This window comes from Bemisia tabaci, chromosome 3, assembly GCF_918797505.1.
Source record: "Bemisia tabaci chromosome 3, PGI_BMITA_v3".
In the NCBI taxonomy this organism is placed as follows: domain Eukaryota; kingdom Metazoa; phylum Arthropoda; class Insecta; order Hemiptera; family Aleyrodidae; genus Bemisia; species Bemisia tabaci.
In genome coordinates, this window is record NC_092795.1 from 35,163,321 (window position 1) to 35,179,629 (window position 16,309).

At 38.6% G+C, this 16,309-nt stretch overlaps 2 protein-coding genes across 10 annotated transcripts in view; one reads left to right on the forward strand and one right to left on the reverse strand.

Annotated features, from left to right (window-relative positions):
- LOC109043417 (uncharacterized) overlaps positions 1 to 5,192 on the reverse strand; it is a 77,992-nt gene extending 72,800 nt beyond the window's left edge. Inside the window, exon 1 of the mRNA XM_019060610.2 lies at positions 4,386 to 5,192. Within this exon, the coding sequence (XP_018916155.2) occupies positions 4,386 to 4,418 (33 nt within the window). The 5' untranslated portion in view covers positions 4,419 to 5,192. The remainder of the gene's footprint in view (positions 1 to 4,385) is intronic.
- The window catches only part of LOC109043419 (uncharacterized), a 143,232-nt gene that overhangs the window by 96,603 nt on the left and 30,320 nt on the right, over positions 1 to 16,309 (forward strand). Inside the window, exons 3-4 of one of the 9 annotated variants that reach the window (XM_072298251.1) lie at positions 7,382 to 7,475; positions 10,582 to 10,621. The exons of 6 other annotated variants lie outside the window; for them this stretch is intronic. The gene's annotated coding sequence lies outside the window, so the exon portion shown is untranslated. The remainder of the gene's footprint in view (positions 1 to 7,381; positions 7,476 to 10,581; positions 10,622 to 16,309) is intronic. 2 more of the 9 variants (XM_072298252.1, XM_072298253.1) reach the window with 2 other exon arrangements.

The following is a 16,309-nucleotide window of genomic DNA, read 5'->3' on the forward strand; positions in this document are numbered from 1 at the left end:
CCTCCTTCCGTTTAGAAATGAGCTATTATTTGGGTGTGTTCCGAGTCAGCGTATCATTTCACGATAATACCACTATTCGACCAGGGGGGAGCCCGTGTTGCCTATACCAAAAATTGTAGGCGAACTATCTATCCGTTAGAGTCCCCTACCCTATTTCAGTAAAATTGCGTTACGTAATTAATGGACAACCCTGGTAAGTTTGGCATATTTCCATCTTTTGAGAGTTGAATGAAAAGCGCCAAAAACATTTTCCATTCTTCAAAAATGCTCGCAGAGTCCAATACATTTAGTTGTGAACTTTTTGAAACAAGCTGTCCAATTAAAAGACATATATCTTAGTCCTAAATAAGTGTTTAACCTGTGGATTCCAGAGGCTCTCACTGCCATGCTAAGGAAGAACGCAGTATGAAAATTTGAGATTTGCCAAATTTCCCCAGATAAAACATGTATTTTTGAGGAAAACTTTGTTCATTTTTCCTTGAAAGTTTCAGGCCTTTTAGATTGTATTTCAAACAAAATTGTCCGAAAAATTTGTAGAAAAATATTCACAATTTTTTCAAGTTTGTTATTAATTAAAGGATGGCGACGTCTAAAGGCTCATACGGCGTTTCTCCCTAACACAGTAGAATGTGCCGCGGGACTTTCCCGCCTCCGTCACATGATTTTTCCGTGAAACTTTCTGAGGAATTCTGATTAACTACGGCAGCTCTATGTGGCGCATGCCAGGGGGCTGATTGTTGAAATTGATAGACAAAGCTGTAGACGAAGAAGACAAGAAGTATATTAAGGGATCCAATCGGTGGAAGCGGGTGGTTGCGATGGACAAATGACATATCGACGGTGAAAGTCGGCAATCACATAACTCGGTTTGCGACGTCGCAGACTTCCCGTCATACTTTATTTTTTAAATGGAAAAATACTCAACGGTAATTCTTTAAAACTTCCTTGATTTTTCTTCTATGTGCGAGGAAAATTCTGCAAAAACTTCAAGGAATAATGTCCATTTGTTCTCCTTTAAAAAAATAACATAGTTGCGGAGATTTTCAGACACCGCAAACGAGTTATGTGATTGCCGACTTGCACCGTCGATATGGATATATTTATGCTAAAAGGAACTATGTTGCACACAAACCCTATCCGCATAGTTCCTTTCAGCATAAATACGTCCATATGTAATAGACTAACTAATGGGAACTCACTAGAGAACCTTTAGTATAGTCCATTATTTATCCCCTCATTCTTTTAGTATAAGAACCACCCAGATAACCAATAGAATCGCACCATACTCATTTGTCCTCTTCGTTTATCGCTTTGTCTATTAATTTCAACGATCAACCCGCACCACTGAAAAAATTTTACGGGCTACATAGACATACCGTCTGTTCTGAGCTAAGAGACCGAAAGTTCCGGGTGCTGGAGCCATAGCTTCGATTGCTCCGGGTGTACCCGGGTGACCACGGTCGGAGTTTTTTTTTCAGTGCAGACCGCCTAAGCTGCTGACACGTAGAATATCTCAGTTACTCTAGGCCGGTTTAAAAAGTTCCGAGTGGCGAGTGGCCTCTCGGAGATTAAAAAGTGTTTTTCCGGGCCCGCTCCATTTGACCGCGGGTGGGACGAGGGAGGTGGGTGTGTCGGAGTGCGCAGCAGACCATCGTGTCTGCCCTGCCCAGTAAGGATCTTGCCCGATGAGCTTGCTCTTCCGGATAATGAACCATTCCGTTACTCCGTCTTCCGGCGCGGCGGTGGCGGCGGAAAATGGGTTAGATGTCCATGTCCGACGCCCGCCGCACGCACCACTCTCCCGTTTTTCAATAAACGCAACCGCCTCCATTTCAGCTGTGCGCACAGAGGCGCCCAGAGAAAAGTCGTCGGCAAGGAAAGTGCTCGATTTCAGACACAGGAAATGACGCGCCGGAAAAATTAGAAAAATGAGACTTATTCCAGTTTTTCTTATTCACGGAGGGTGGGAAAACAAAAACTATGGACTCGTTAATTTAAAAAAAAGAAAAAAATTAACGAGTCCATATCCTTTACTTACCCACCCTCTGTAAGTAAGAGAGTCTCATTTATGCATTTTGTCCGGTGCGTCAATGCTGAAATCGAGCACCTTCCTTGCCGATGACTTTTCTCTAGACGCTTCTGTGCGCGCAGCTAATATGGAGATGGTTATGTTTATTGAAAAACGGGAGTGGTGGGGGGAAAAAAAATCACTCACACAATTGAGGAGCTTTGAGAACAATGCGCAAAAGTGCAGTTTTTGCTATTAGGAGAAATACGTGTTTGAACTCGCAAAATTACATGGATCTTAATGGCAGAAAAAGAGTTCGAGCTGACTTTGAGATGCTTCAAAATTGTAATTTTGTAATGAATTTTTCACAGAATTGGTATTAAGGCTAGTTTTTCCTGGAATCATTAATACGTTGATATTTTCAAAAACTGCACTTATGCGTCCTGTCCTCCAAGCCCCTCAATTCTAATCTCTTTAAATTTTTTTTCGAGATTCATTCATTATGGCTCGAGCAATTTACTGATGGTAATCACCAATGGACCCGATGGTAGCAAATAACGAAAATGAAATTGCACGCACCAACAGCACAATAAATACTACCAAAGGTCTGGTTAACTTTACCCTACGGCATCACTATGTCAAAAAACAAGTAGACTTAGTGCCAGAATTCACCACACTTCACATTGATGTTTTCTTTAATTTCTTTACTTTTTATCATTTTCTGAATATTATACAGTTAATTGGTGATGTTATTACGGTCAATCAGAATTTTTTAACTGTGCATGGTAAACGTAAGTACTGGACGTTTCTCTGCTGGAAGGTACTAATTTTATAGAATTTGAGTGCTTTCCGGTTCCATCCGATTTAAATAATTCGCACATTGTTTCATAAATGCATCTAACGGAGCAACTTCGATGAACTAATGCTGAATGTCTTTTAATAAGTTAACTGAATAACTAACTAACTAACTAACTAAGTTGTAAAAAGTTTATGCTCGAACTACTAATTAAACTAACTTGACACTTAGTTTTCTACAGTGGACAGACGCAGCGTTGTGTAAGGCGCATATTGCTTTTCTGCAGATGATTTTTGAAATCCACCGACAGCAGATTTGCAACGTTTAACGGTGAATTCCGGCACCCACGCATAAATTGTGGGCCAACTTGAGGTGTTAAAATGCGGCAGAAGTTACCTCTGCGGGGAATTCATGAATAAAATATCAAGTTGTTTATAACTGGTCTAAATTAGAACCCATCGCTGTATTTGAGGAGACGTGGACTAAAAGCGTGGGTTTCCCAATCCTCATTCATCGACAACTTTCTATCAAACTGTGTTTTCTTTTTTTCTTTCTTTCTTTTCATGAATGATAATTAGATACCTCTGAAAATTTGGTGATATATTTAGTATTATAAATTGTAAATTCTTCCTTTTGGGCATGATTTAAGTAAGGCTAAGCCTTCCAGTCTTTAAATTTTAAAATAAGCTCCGCAGTGTAGCGTATGAAACAGGATTTTATCCATCATTAGTAATAATTCATTTTGAACAATGAGTTATTCAAAAGAATATGTATTAAATATGCCCCATTTTAGAGTTCAGGGATTTGAGTGCAATTCATGATGAGATTTTTGAGGTTAACATTTGTGCTATAGTCGCAATATAGCAAAATCACGACCATATATTCTGCGCAGATCCGCGCTTTTCAGACTTTGACACAGAAAATACGAAAGTACCAAATTTGTTTGATTTTATCGAACATTATATGATCAATCCTACTTAAATTCCAGATTGAGGGAATGATAAATGCATTTTACCCAGGCATCTACCGAGGATGACCAAAAATCGAAAGCCATCATATTTTAATTTGAAATTTGTCTAAAATCTGTACACACATACAAGGCCTTGCCTTTGAACGAAACTTTAAAAAGTAAAAATTAACCTCAAATTGTTAAGACTGCAGTAAGTTTGGGAAGATTTGCTCATTGTGAATGACGAATAAGACATCTTTGAACTAATGAGGAGCCTTTGAACGAAGAAAACTGACAATTGATTTAAGATTAAAGAGAAGAAAGTGAAAGTGAAGTATTATATGTATTTATGATCGATATCACGGATGAGGAAAAAGCGGTATTTGTGTGATCTTGAAAAAGTTGCATTTAACGTTAAAATAACATTCATTATATTTTAAAGGCCAATCCAACATTTAACTTCAATATTGAGGTAAAAGAAATTAGAAATATTGCTCAATGTTCATTCAAAAAGAAAGGGAAAAAATAATTCCCTCGTGCAGACATCTTTTTCTCGAAATAGCAAGCATTACTTAACTGCTTCACCCACAATACGAGCATCGTACACGAAAAATGTAATCTAAATCACCTACCAGCAAAATATAATAGTATAATCCCGCCTTCATGATTTCAGCGCACGATAATCCTTTCTGCAAAAATTCTCGAACACACAAACACCTCACACACTAGAACTTCAATTTTTCTTTTTTTTCTTTTTTCAAAAATTACGAGAAAAAAATCAACACGTGGAACCGTGAAGCGCTCGAAAAGTTTCACCCAAGCTCAAACTTGACGATTATCCATTCGAATTTCATCGGCCCGCGATTATCGGCATCCATGTCCCGTTTCCATCGAAACACCACGTTTGGACACACGCACCAACACCAGAAAAACAGAACCGCGAGGAAAAGAAAGAAGAAAAAAACAAAAACGACGCGAAGTGTTTTTCCCGCACCGCGGAGAAGCGACCGGAGTGAGACACCGGATGAATCAGACAGAGGTAAGCGATGCGGACAGGTACGCGGCCCTTACCGGGGGAGGGGGCCTTGAACTTGGGGCTTTAGGCCCCGGAGGAGGGGAGCAGCTCCAGAGACTCTTTCTCCAGCGGTGGGAGCAGCACCAGATCATTTTATCGTCGCATCGGTCAAATTCTGGCCATATCTACTAGATTGGAATTTTTTGGCTTATATAAACGGTGTCCGATTTTCCCACTCAACTGTTCTAAAACCGCTGTATACTGCCCTTACGGGTTTGCTTTCATGGATTAAGGCCCCTTTCGTAGTAGCAACGGCTATCAAAAAATAAAAATAAATTTAAAATCTTATGCAAAAACTTGTAAATTTTTTAAAACACTATCCTGAAAAGCTGTTAACATTTTTGTTTTTGGGATAGCTTTTTCGGAAATTCAAAAAAAAATTTAAAAAAGCAACATTTAAGAAAAAAAATTGGTGAAAAAAACTCTTAATAGATCTACCATAGTCGTTTAATACTCAAAGTGTTTGAACATGTATTGAAAAACTCTTTAAAAGATAGTCTCCATGAAGACTTTTTTGCGTAAAAATAAAAAAAAAAAAATTATAAGAAAAGGATTTTTCAAAGCACATTTTTGTAAAGAAAAAAAATGGCAAGTTATTGAAATAATTTTTCAACGGTTATGTTTCACAGTTGGGTTATTTCGTGGAAAGTCACCTAATTATGATCGTGCATAAGATTTCATAAATTAAACGGTGAGACTAAGCTGGTAGTATTGGAAAAGTGTTGGTCCTTCTTGATTTTTTTTAAGGAGAGCATATCAACTTTGTTGCTGCAAAATTTCGTTGGGTATATTTTTCACGTTTAGAAAGAAATTCAGAAAAATATTATTCAACCTGACTTTTCTGTTGTTCCATTGAAAAAATGAAGTATACAGAGAAGCTCCTAATAAAGAAAAATTAGTTGTTCCTTTAGTTTCATCGTCAACATAAGTTGGCGTCTTAACGTTACCAAGAAAATAGACTGCAACTGATTTTATTGCGTCGTGTAAAACACGCATTTATCTCGATGGTAATATCATTATGTAACTGCTTGAAAAATAGAGTCAAATTTCTAATAATAACCTGTTCACAATGTACATATCATAGTACGTCTGCTTTTGCTTCAATTTCTTTTCGTTTCTTCCCACGATTTATTTGGCGTTTACCGGCGGGTTTGGTTTAAAAAGTACGGTTGCACACGCACACCCAAATAAGTATGGAGAAAAAGGGTCCAGTTATCGCTGGCACTCATTGGTGAGTTTTGGAACTCCCAATGGAATGAGTAATGTTCAGTTTGTTCATTTCTATTTTACCATACTGTCATTGCTGTCTCGCGGCGGGGCTTTATCTGTCATAAAAATTCATCGAGAATTGTATTCCTAGTAATAGAAACGATTTTAAAAGTGGAGTTGAATGCTTAGGTGCAGGAATGGTAAGCACAGAAAAAACGGTAAAGTGCCTATGCCTATAGGGAGGTAAATCTGATGACCTTAAGTACCTAGATTTTGGAAAGGTGTCAACCTTATACCCGGATCTGTATCAAGTCCCATGAGGCTAAGGCTGGTGCTTATCCAAAATCCAAACGATGCCACTCTAGGACCCAGCTCTTGGATCTTTTTTTCTGTGATTCGTTTCATTTTTAGAATTACCTCATCCACATAATAATTGTAATATATTTTTTGGGAAAACAAAGTATTACCGATTGTGTGAATATTTTACACATCATTATTCAAAATTTTAAAATCCCTCTTACCAAAATTCGCTACCGTATGGGTGTTTCTTAAAAAGCAGATATCATTGGTTTAAAAAAATGTTAGAGACTAGGCGACGGATGAAATCTATTTCTACGACAAGACCTTCAAAAATGTCTTAAAGACAACTTAATCTATAACAGTGTTCGAAACTCACAGGCGCCAACGCGCTAAATGCGCCTAAGAAATCGGCAGTGGTACCTAAAAAATGGGGGCTCTGCGCCTACGTGACCCCTAAAAATTGCCCTTCTCCCCCCCAAAAAATCTTAGTTTTTCTTTTTGGAGATTTTTTGATAGTTACAGGTTACAGCCGGCAGGTTCTTTAGCTAAACCATCTTGCATCCAACTCTTCACTAAATGCGCCGGGATATATGGGCAAAAAGTCAATTTGGCCCCTAAAAAATCTTCCATGGCCCCTAAAAATCGAGCCGGATGGGCCACATGGCTCCTGAATCTCAAAGGCGAGTTTCGAACACTGATCCATAAGCAACGGTGCACTAACGGCACCATTATGATCGGCATCCCTGTATAAATATATCAAAATAGGAAACGAAACAATGCACTCACATGCACGAAGATTAGCCCTATTTTTAGACGCATTTTGCGTTCGCTCCCCGAGGAGGGGACACGGTGCACCGTAGCCAAACCTCCGAAAGTCACACCTGAAAATTTTGGGGAAATGCCAGTAATCCGCGCTGCATTGCAACTGAAATCGCTTTGCCCGCCAGATCCGACCGAAAATAGCGTCAGTCTCGTGCACGCGATGAAATGTTCCGTTTTCGATAACAATAATCCTGCGAAGTGAAAATTTTTGACTTTTTATAGATGACGTTCGTTTGCGAATATGACCACTAGCGAGCGGTAGTGTCGCCAGCTAGCCAAGGTTCGATTCCTGGTTCTCTTGGACTATTTTATTTATGTGAGTACAGCTTGTGTGATCCTTGTTTTTAGAGCTCTTGCTGGATCCAGTCAAGCCCTTGCTAACGTACTGGCAATAAAAACTTCGTCAGTCACTACTGACGATATAGGTGCATGAATTAAAATGTAGGAGATTTGGTCATCAATGACATTGAACAGAATATTATAGGTTACCTTCCTGATTGGAGCAGATGAAGATCATTCTATGGAAATATCTTATCTTAATATCACAGCCACCAATGAACTTCTGTTAGTAAAATGTGTTTTAATCTATTCTCTTCCTTTTTTTGAATTGCGTGGCGATTCTTATTGTTGGATAAGTGTGTACAGTTTCTAATTATTCGGAATATAAATACGTGCCATGAACTATGCCCAGAGCAATCACGGAAAAATATTTTAATTTTATAAAATTTTACTCCGAGTTGCAGTTTGAGTCTTCCCGTCAAATATTTCGTTTCTTTTTTGAGAAAATCTCACGGCAACAGAGGACATTCGGACTATTTTCAGACGAATCTATTTGCAGTAAAATGAGCTTATTACGAGACAAACTAATTATTTAAAACTACTGAAATTTGGAACGGTAGTAGTTTTACTGTAAATTCCAAACGGTATAATAGATATTTATATGGTAATTTTTTCGCTTGGATAGAGAAATGTTCAATTTTAGTTCCTGGTACTAGGCACTTTATAATGAAATCGTATGAAACTAATTTGCCCATCCAATGTGACAAATCTTAGGAGACGTATCAACTGATCCTATTTTCTTTAGTAAAGTCAATTTCAATATATGAATCTTGCTTAAAATTCTACAGTTACAGGTAGAGTGAAAGGCTCACTATTTATATATTGGAATAATTGTATAGCTCATTGAACTTACTGCAATTTACTTTTTTGAACAAAAACAAATAAACAGTTTCAATTTTAAACCTAAATATACTTAATGACCTTCAAATGACCATTCTTTGGGTCTGAGAGCTTATTGGAAATTTTACTCCACACTTCAATTTCTTTTGCAGAGATATGAGTTTAATGAATGTTACGTCTAGAATATAGTCGGACGCTCATTTTTTAGTTAAGGACGCAGGAATGTTCTAAAATAAAATATTCAACTCTTTTTTTAGGAATAAGTAAAATTTAAATAAGGTTCTAACCGATCCTCATATTCTGTATATTCGAGTTGAAGAATTTTGCTCAAAAATGTCTTTTCGGTGATTGATACTTGTCTTTTCACTCGACAAGCTTCAATTTCATAATAATTTAATAAAAAAAAGAAATATCAACATATGGATCCATGACCATGGTTTACACAACCTGCCATAAGGACCCTGCACGCAAAGATAAACTGTAAATTTTCATGAGGTTAATCATCACGTAAAAATAAATAAAATGAATAAAAGCGAAAAAAAGCTGAAAAATGCTGCATAATAAATTATATTGATAGATTAATTGATAGATTAATACTTATTTTAGGTCATGTACTACCTACTACTTCATTATGGGGGAAAAGGTTGTAAAATTAAATTTGTTTGAATAATACCAAACACTTAAAATATCTAGCTATAATAAATGTCTTTGAAACTTTTGTATCGGTGCATGGTAGAACGAGTCTTTGGGAGAAGTCGGGCATGACATTTTTGACAAAACTTGTGAAATTTTACGTTTACCTCGTCAAAATTTTAATTTAAAGCGGCGATTTTATCAGAGAATTTTACGAGGAAACCGATGAAACTACTTTTGAAACATCTAAATTTCATATTCATGAAGATGTACGCTTTTAAAGTTTTTGAACCATGTCCGACCTCTGCCCTTGACTCGATCCACCGTGCGGTGGCGCCAGTTTTTAGATATCCGGGAGGTATATTTGGTGGTGTACTCCTTCAGCTCCGTAAGAGCAATGAGCACCTAAAAGACTCCGTATACTTGCATGTATGTACGTTCAGGATAAATATAAATAAATATCATTTTATGAGCCTATGATTTTCTCTCGCGAGGAAATCGAAAAGCGGCAGATCACGTACGCTCATCAATGAACAATGAGAGACGGCACGCGCAGCAACAAAGAATTGGCACTGCTGATGTCTAATTTCTATTAAATTCCATTGAATGTACGAGTAAAATTAAGGATTTCCCGGTCGATGGGGCAACCCCGGGCGAGGCGAGCGTGGAGCCACGCCGCGCGGCGCGCGCCGCCCGAGTCACCTGCACGCGGCAGAGCGCAGTGTGCCGGCGCTCATAAAATTAGTGTCTAATAAAAATCATGTCACTGTCACAATCGCAGCCATGCGGCCTCCATTCCGCCTCATATTTTGAACTCCGCCAATTATTCGATAATTCCGATTGAATTTTATCGGTTTCCTGCTAATTAAGTTGTGTCGGGGATTGATTCATTTGATTTCGATCGCCATAAATACTGCAAGAAGCAACGTACAGGTATGACTAATCGATTGAATGTTCCGGTTCCGATCACTCTGAAAAAATCTCCGGCAATGGAAACCGTACTTACGGTTTGTAGTCCGCGTTCCGGGCTTAGAGGCCGAAAGTTCCGGGCGTAGCACCCAGGGCAGTTAGAGCTACGGCTCCAGCACCCGGAACTTTCGGCCTCCGGGCCTAGAACGGACGGTATGTCTACATGGCCCGTAACTTGTTTTCAGTGCATTTATAGAAAATAAAAGGTTGTCGGGGCAAAAAACTGTAATCAGTGATGCAATATTCATGCAGGAGAATCACACATTTTGAGAAAATTTGGATCGACTTTATCTACAGGGACAGATTTTTTTAAGTCAATCTTACAATCACTTCCGAGGATGAAAAGGCCTAGATGTGAGCTTATGTGCCTCAAATTTTTAATTTCCTTTCAAACGATGGTGCGCACATCAGTCAAAATTCTCTCAGCTTCAACTTTCACACCTCAGGAAGAAGCATTTTTCATAAATATGTTTGTTTGTATAATGATAAATATCGTGGATTTTGGAAGCTATTTTTGGAAGCAACTTTTGGAAGCTGAAATTAAAACTTAATGACGTAGGCGCGAATAATTGACAGACTCATTTCATTTGTTCATTAATTTATACCTTTTATTTCTAAATATATAATTTTGTTTGTTGCAGGTAAGGATTTCATTCTCTTCAAACATTGATTTCTGCTATTGTAAGTATTAACTTACAAATTCATTACAAATTAGCTTGCAGCTTGCCTCAGTAGCTGAATGCAAACTGTGTGTCGCAGACAAATAGTCAAATCAGGTATTTCACCAAATGCCTAGGCAGATAGTCAAATTTTGATGGTTTACAAAACTTGTATGTTTTTGACGAGGAACTTGTAAGTTCTCATTGTTTTGAAAGTAATTATTCATTAAAACTACCGACTTATCTCATAATTTGCCCTCCAAATGATGCTCCTCATATATTTTAACTTTCAGAGTTTTAAAAAGTCGGTATTATACGACATGCTGAAAATCCCAAGATGAAAGCTCGTTTAAGGACTAGATTGAATTTATTTACAATTTATGATGCCAATTTTTACAGAGACTCCTTATCAACTTGAGAGAATAATTGTTTTGTCTAAAAAGAGCAAAAGAGTAGGAATTTCGATCCAAGTAAGATTATTTGACTCTTTGCCTAGGCATTTGACAAAGTACCTGATTTGGCCAATTGCCTGCGACACATACAAGTCTTTTTAAAGTTTTTTGAAGAATGATGACGAAACAACTATGACTCCAGCCCATAGAGAAAAAAATGGAGGTGTTTGCATCTTGAGGTTTGTTTACCCTGTGACGTAGGTCGGTACAACCTGGCCAGCGAAATCCGGAATTCGAAATATGAAAAACGGACCATAATGTCCGATTTTTTTACTTAAATCAACTCATGATATAATTTCAAGCACTTTTTATAGAATGACTTTTTTCCCTTACATTACACCATTTCCAAGAAAAATCGATGATAAACGTCGCTGTACCGACCTACGTCATCAAAAAAATTCCAAGATGCCCGAAATGCAAACACCTCCTTTTCTTTCTCTATGACTGCAGCCATACATTGGAGTCAAGAAGATATCTGAACCTATAAGATCAAAGCTGTGCCATTGTAGAATGCTACAGTGAGGCTACAGCTGCTACAGCGTATCGGTCCGCATGCAGATTTTTGAGGATGAGGGAGGTGTGGCCAACGAGATGACGGTCCGAATTTCGATTCCACGCAATATAACGGGACCCGAGTGAATTCGCCCCCCTTGGGCACGGGCCACGACTTCGGTCTCCCTTTCTTCCGCTTTCTCCGTCCGTTGCCACACCCTTTTGGAAAAAGTGGAGCGTCAATGGCGAGAGCTCCCTTCCTTTCCGAGACCAATGCCTGGTCCCGTAAACGCAGGAAAATATTTTCACGGAAAAAAATTGATTCCTGCATGATTTAACAATTCAATTGTTGAAAAAAGTTACTGCAAAATTTCAAATGTACATTTTAAAATAAAGGAGAGCTATAATTTAACGGGGCAGCTTAAATTAGCATTTTTTTATTGTAAAATCTACATCGAGAAATCGCAGTCACTTTTTTTAACTACAAAATTGTTAAATCAGCAATTTAATTTTTTCCATGACAAAAATGAAGAGGGAAACCGCCTTGGTCGTTAAAATGGAGAATTCGCACTAAACTTTTATTAATTCATCTGAGAATACTTAAGGAGCTGCGTTGGCAGTATTTTTCATGACATTTTCTAAAATGGTAATTTGGAGAAAAATAGATAAAAAATTGAAAAAATGTTCCATCTCATGAGGTCATCTGGCGGTATTTTACATTTAAACACATGTATTTTAGCAGAGTAGGTATTACAGAGTAGGTCAGAGTAGGTTTAATCTTCCACGTTCAGAACTCAAAAATGTAAGATTTTTACATCTTTGGAACAAAACAAATGACAACTATTTTTTTTGGGAGACCAGAGAGCGTTCCATGCCAAAACCCAAATTCCAAAACAAACTTCGCTCTACCGGGAAGAAGGAAAAGTGGCCCCTTGTACTGACGTCCCTTCCACTTCGGACAAGTGTACAAAATTATACCCTGGTAAAAATTGGCGATAGGAGCTGCGTTTCAAAATACCATAGGATTTCTTATAGCCGACTTAAGAAGGCTATTGAAAATCATATAGCTGGCTGTAGAAAGCGGAGCAAATCATATAACCGGGCTATACGAAGCTATAAAAAAGTATACAGTCGGGCTATAGTTCCTCCGGGCTTTACACTTTATCGTCATTGGCTATAAAAGGCAATAGGAAATCGTGTAGAAATTCGTGTGTTTTGGAAATCATTAAGTTTGATACGGAACTACCTTAATATTTACAAAACACACATTATATTTTCCTTTAAAACATATTTTTTTTTCATCAATTAAAATGAGAATAATCCATAAAGAGTGTGCAAACATTTCAAAATCATGAGTTGAAAACCGCTGACTCCGCGAGATTAAATATTAGAGCCTAACACGAACGGAGCGGCGACGCACTGGCGCCTACAAACCTAACAGGAATACTTCACGCATTGGGTAAACGCGCATTGACGCCTACAAACCTAACAGGGATACTTCACGAATTGCGCAAACGCGCATTGACGCCCACAAACCTAACAGGGATACTTCACGCATTGCGCAATGTGTGAAGTATCCCTGTTAGGTTTGTAGGCGCCAATGAGCGTTCCGCGCTCTCTGCCCTTAATCGTCATCGGCTATGAAAGGCTATTAGAAATTGTATAGCCGGCTACAAAGGCTATTGGAAATCTTACAGCAGGCTTTAGGTCTATAGTATTTTGGAACACACATTCTACTGCCAAGTTTTACCAGGGTACGCAAAGGAACCGGTTGATTTCAATTCCGTATAAAAGTTAGTCAACGTTGAAAGCTTCATTTGTGTTTGAATTTCCGTGAATCTCATTTTTTTTTTCTCTTATATGTACACACACTTTGCCACTATAGGCATAGATTTTTATAAGAGTACTCATGTGGTCGTAAAAAAATTTCTCTGGAAAAAGACTTGTTAACACTCAATCACAGAGAAAAATAATCTCTTCAAAATGATCACACATCATCAATCACTGACCAATTTATACTAGAGAAAACCACCTCTTACTGATTTCTCTTTTGATCAGGGATTCTAACTTTCGACAAAAACCGACCGCTCCTTTTCCAAACGACCCAATAATTGTATGGGTTCATAATGCATTGACATCGCTATTTTCAATCATCGTTGTCAATTCCCTGGTAAAAATTCGCCTGATTCTCAATTAGGCGAATGGGAAAATCATCCTGTCGAAGTGGCAACAGCATGTCTACCACTCCCCTGCCAAGAGAATGATGGCGATCAAATGAAGCGATAAAGCAGTTAATTTGACTGCCGCGGAAAAAAGCGCATAAAAACAAGGAGTATGATTGAAAAAAACTTACCCCGCTCTGCCTCTAAATCTAGCGCTGAAAATCATTCCGTAAGGTTAGCGACGCAGAGGACTCCTCTTTGAGATTGCTTCCGTCTCCTGATTGCAAAGACAAGCAAACATTGATGCCACATAGGGTGAATTTTTATAAAATAGATTGGGCTTACGCCGATTTAAAAGTTGCAGCAAACATGAGAAGCTCCCTTTGGATCTTTGAGAGAAGACTCTCCTCTTGATCCCACTTCCAAAGCGCCCTCGGAAAAGTGGCCCCGATGCCAGCGGGCTGATTATTGAAATCGATAGACAAAGCTATAGACAAAGAAGACATCGTGAGTATGAAGGTGCCCTACTGGTTGATATGTGTGGTTCCTACAGGCTAAGGGAGAAAATTATGGGCTAACTGTAAGTTCTATCGTGGGTTGCCATTTTTAGCCTATTACCTACCTCCTTTGTCCATTGCAATTACCACCTGCTTCCACCAATAAGATCCTTCCATATCCCTTTTGTCCTCTTTTTCTGTAGTTTGGTCTATCAATTTCAACAATCACCCCGCAGACAAAATAGTTATAGCCAGCCAGAGGCTCAGATGATTTCTGTAATCGACAGAAGTCACTAAAGATTGGCTCCTCGCGATTTACATGGGTTTGGAGCAAGTCCTGTTGCTATGACCCACCAATGACTTTTGAAGGGTCATGGTTTTCAGTTTCTTGACGGATGATACAGAAAATGTTATCTTTGAAACAAGAATAATCGAAGATAATTTGAAAGACTCGTCAAAAGAAATCTGACTGACCGATAGCAGAAAATCCTATCTAGGATCTTTGAAACGGTGTGGTGTCCGTTTTCGGCCTTCATGATCGGTTTTTTCAAGCAAGGGCTCTTTTTGATCTCCAGTGAATTGTGGAAAGTAGAGGTAATCATTTTTTGGCACACTTTAGCGATTAATTGTAAAAATGAAGGTTTCGCACTTCTCAAGGTGCTTTCAATGCTAAACTTTAGCTCTGGAAACTTGACAACAGGAGTAGAGATGAGCTTAGATGGCCGTTAATCGAGCTTTTGCTCAAATTTATTCATTAAACACTGGCAATTATTCCTTCCTGTGCATTCCATACGCCTCCCCGTGTCCGGCTGATCTCTACTTGCAGTAGGCAAATTACGTAGTAAGTGCCTCCCATCGTTCAGGTCAGCTCTTTCGATACCGCTGTCAGGGCTGGCCCACCAGGGTCGAGAAAATTGCCCATCTTGCGTAATGGTTAGATCCAGAGAGATAAGGAAATGATGGAACAGCCCAAGAGGTACTTAGCTGAGGACAACGCAGGGGTTAACGCAGGCCAAGTGTTTAGAATAGGAACACCGCGCTTAAGTAGCCTATGGTTGCATAGCGGGAACATGGAATCAGGACTAATAATGACCAATCAAAGTCCAATACGGATCATTCGTGCACATCATAATCTCAATCTCTTTGTTTGGAATGCATGGATGAGATTTTTTTGCTATCCGCGTCAATTAAAACGGAATGAGGGATCACTTGCTATGCTAGGCTCTACGATCCTCAATCAATCGAAGTTTTTGGAGAATTTTCTTCGCACAGAGAAGAAAAATCACGGCAGTTTTAAAGAGTTGCTGTTAAGTAATATTCTGTTTAAAATTTTAAGTATGATAGGAAGTCTGCGACGTCGCAAACCGAGTTATGTGATTGCCGACTTACACCGTCGAAATGTCCATATCTTTCAACAGCATCTACCTTTTCTTTTCGTGCTGTGTGACATGTTAGATTTAGGTATTCGTTATTGTTGTATGAATGTTTACCACTGAGTAAAAATTTCGCCCAAAGTTGATCGACATTTCAGATAAACGCATTATTTTAAGGTTCGACGGTAAGAAATTCCTTGAAAAATATTGATTTGTTAAATTAAAGAAATACTGATATGTTTATCAATTTTGTTTCATTAAAAAATTCGAATTACGAGTACAGAAAATAAATCCGCACGACCGCGAACATGCCAAACTCGATCGGTCCTCAAAATTTGACCTTATACGCATTTGGTAGAATTTTTGATGATTTGACTATTAGATCCAGTAAATATACGTCGTCGGTATTGATGCAAAATCTGACTCAAGGCACCAATGATGCGCGTAGTAAACTGGAGGATGCGGGTGATTTTCCTATTTTCAAGCGCGAGCGGCGACGCGACGGTGGCCTGTTGTCTCGCAGTGATTGATTGGAAAATGATGCGGGCAATTAGAGCAATAACAAGGATTAGTCCTCTTCAGTAGGCTAATTCCATCTTCCGAAAATGAAGACTCATCTGGATCGGAAAGTAAAGAAAAAGCAGGCCGCTCTTACTTTCGAACATTGACTTGCCGGAATTTATATTCCCCGAACGGTTAAAAAATATATCGAGTCATGGAGCACTATGCCCCCC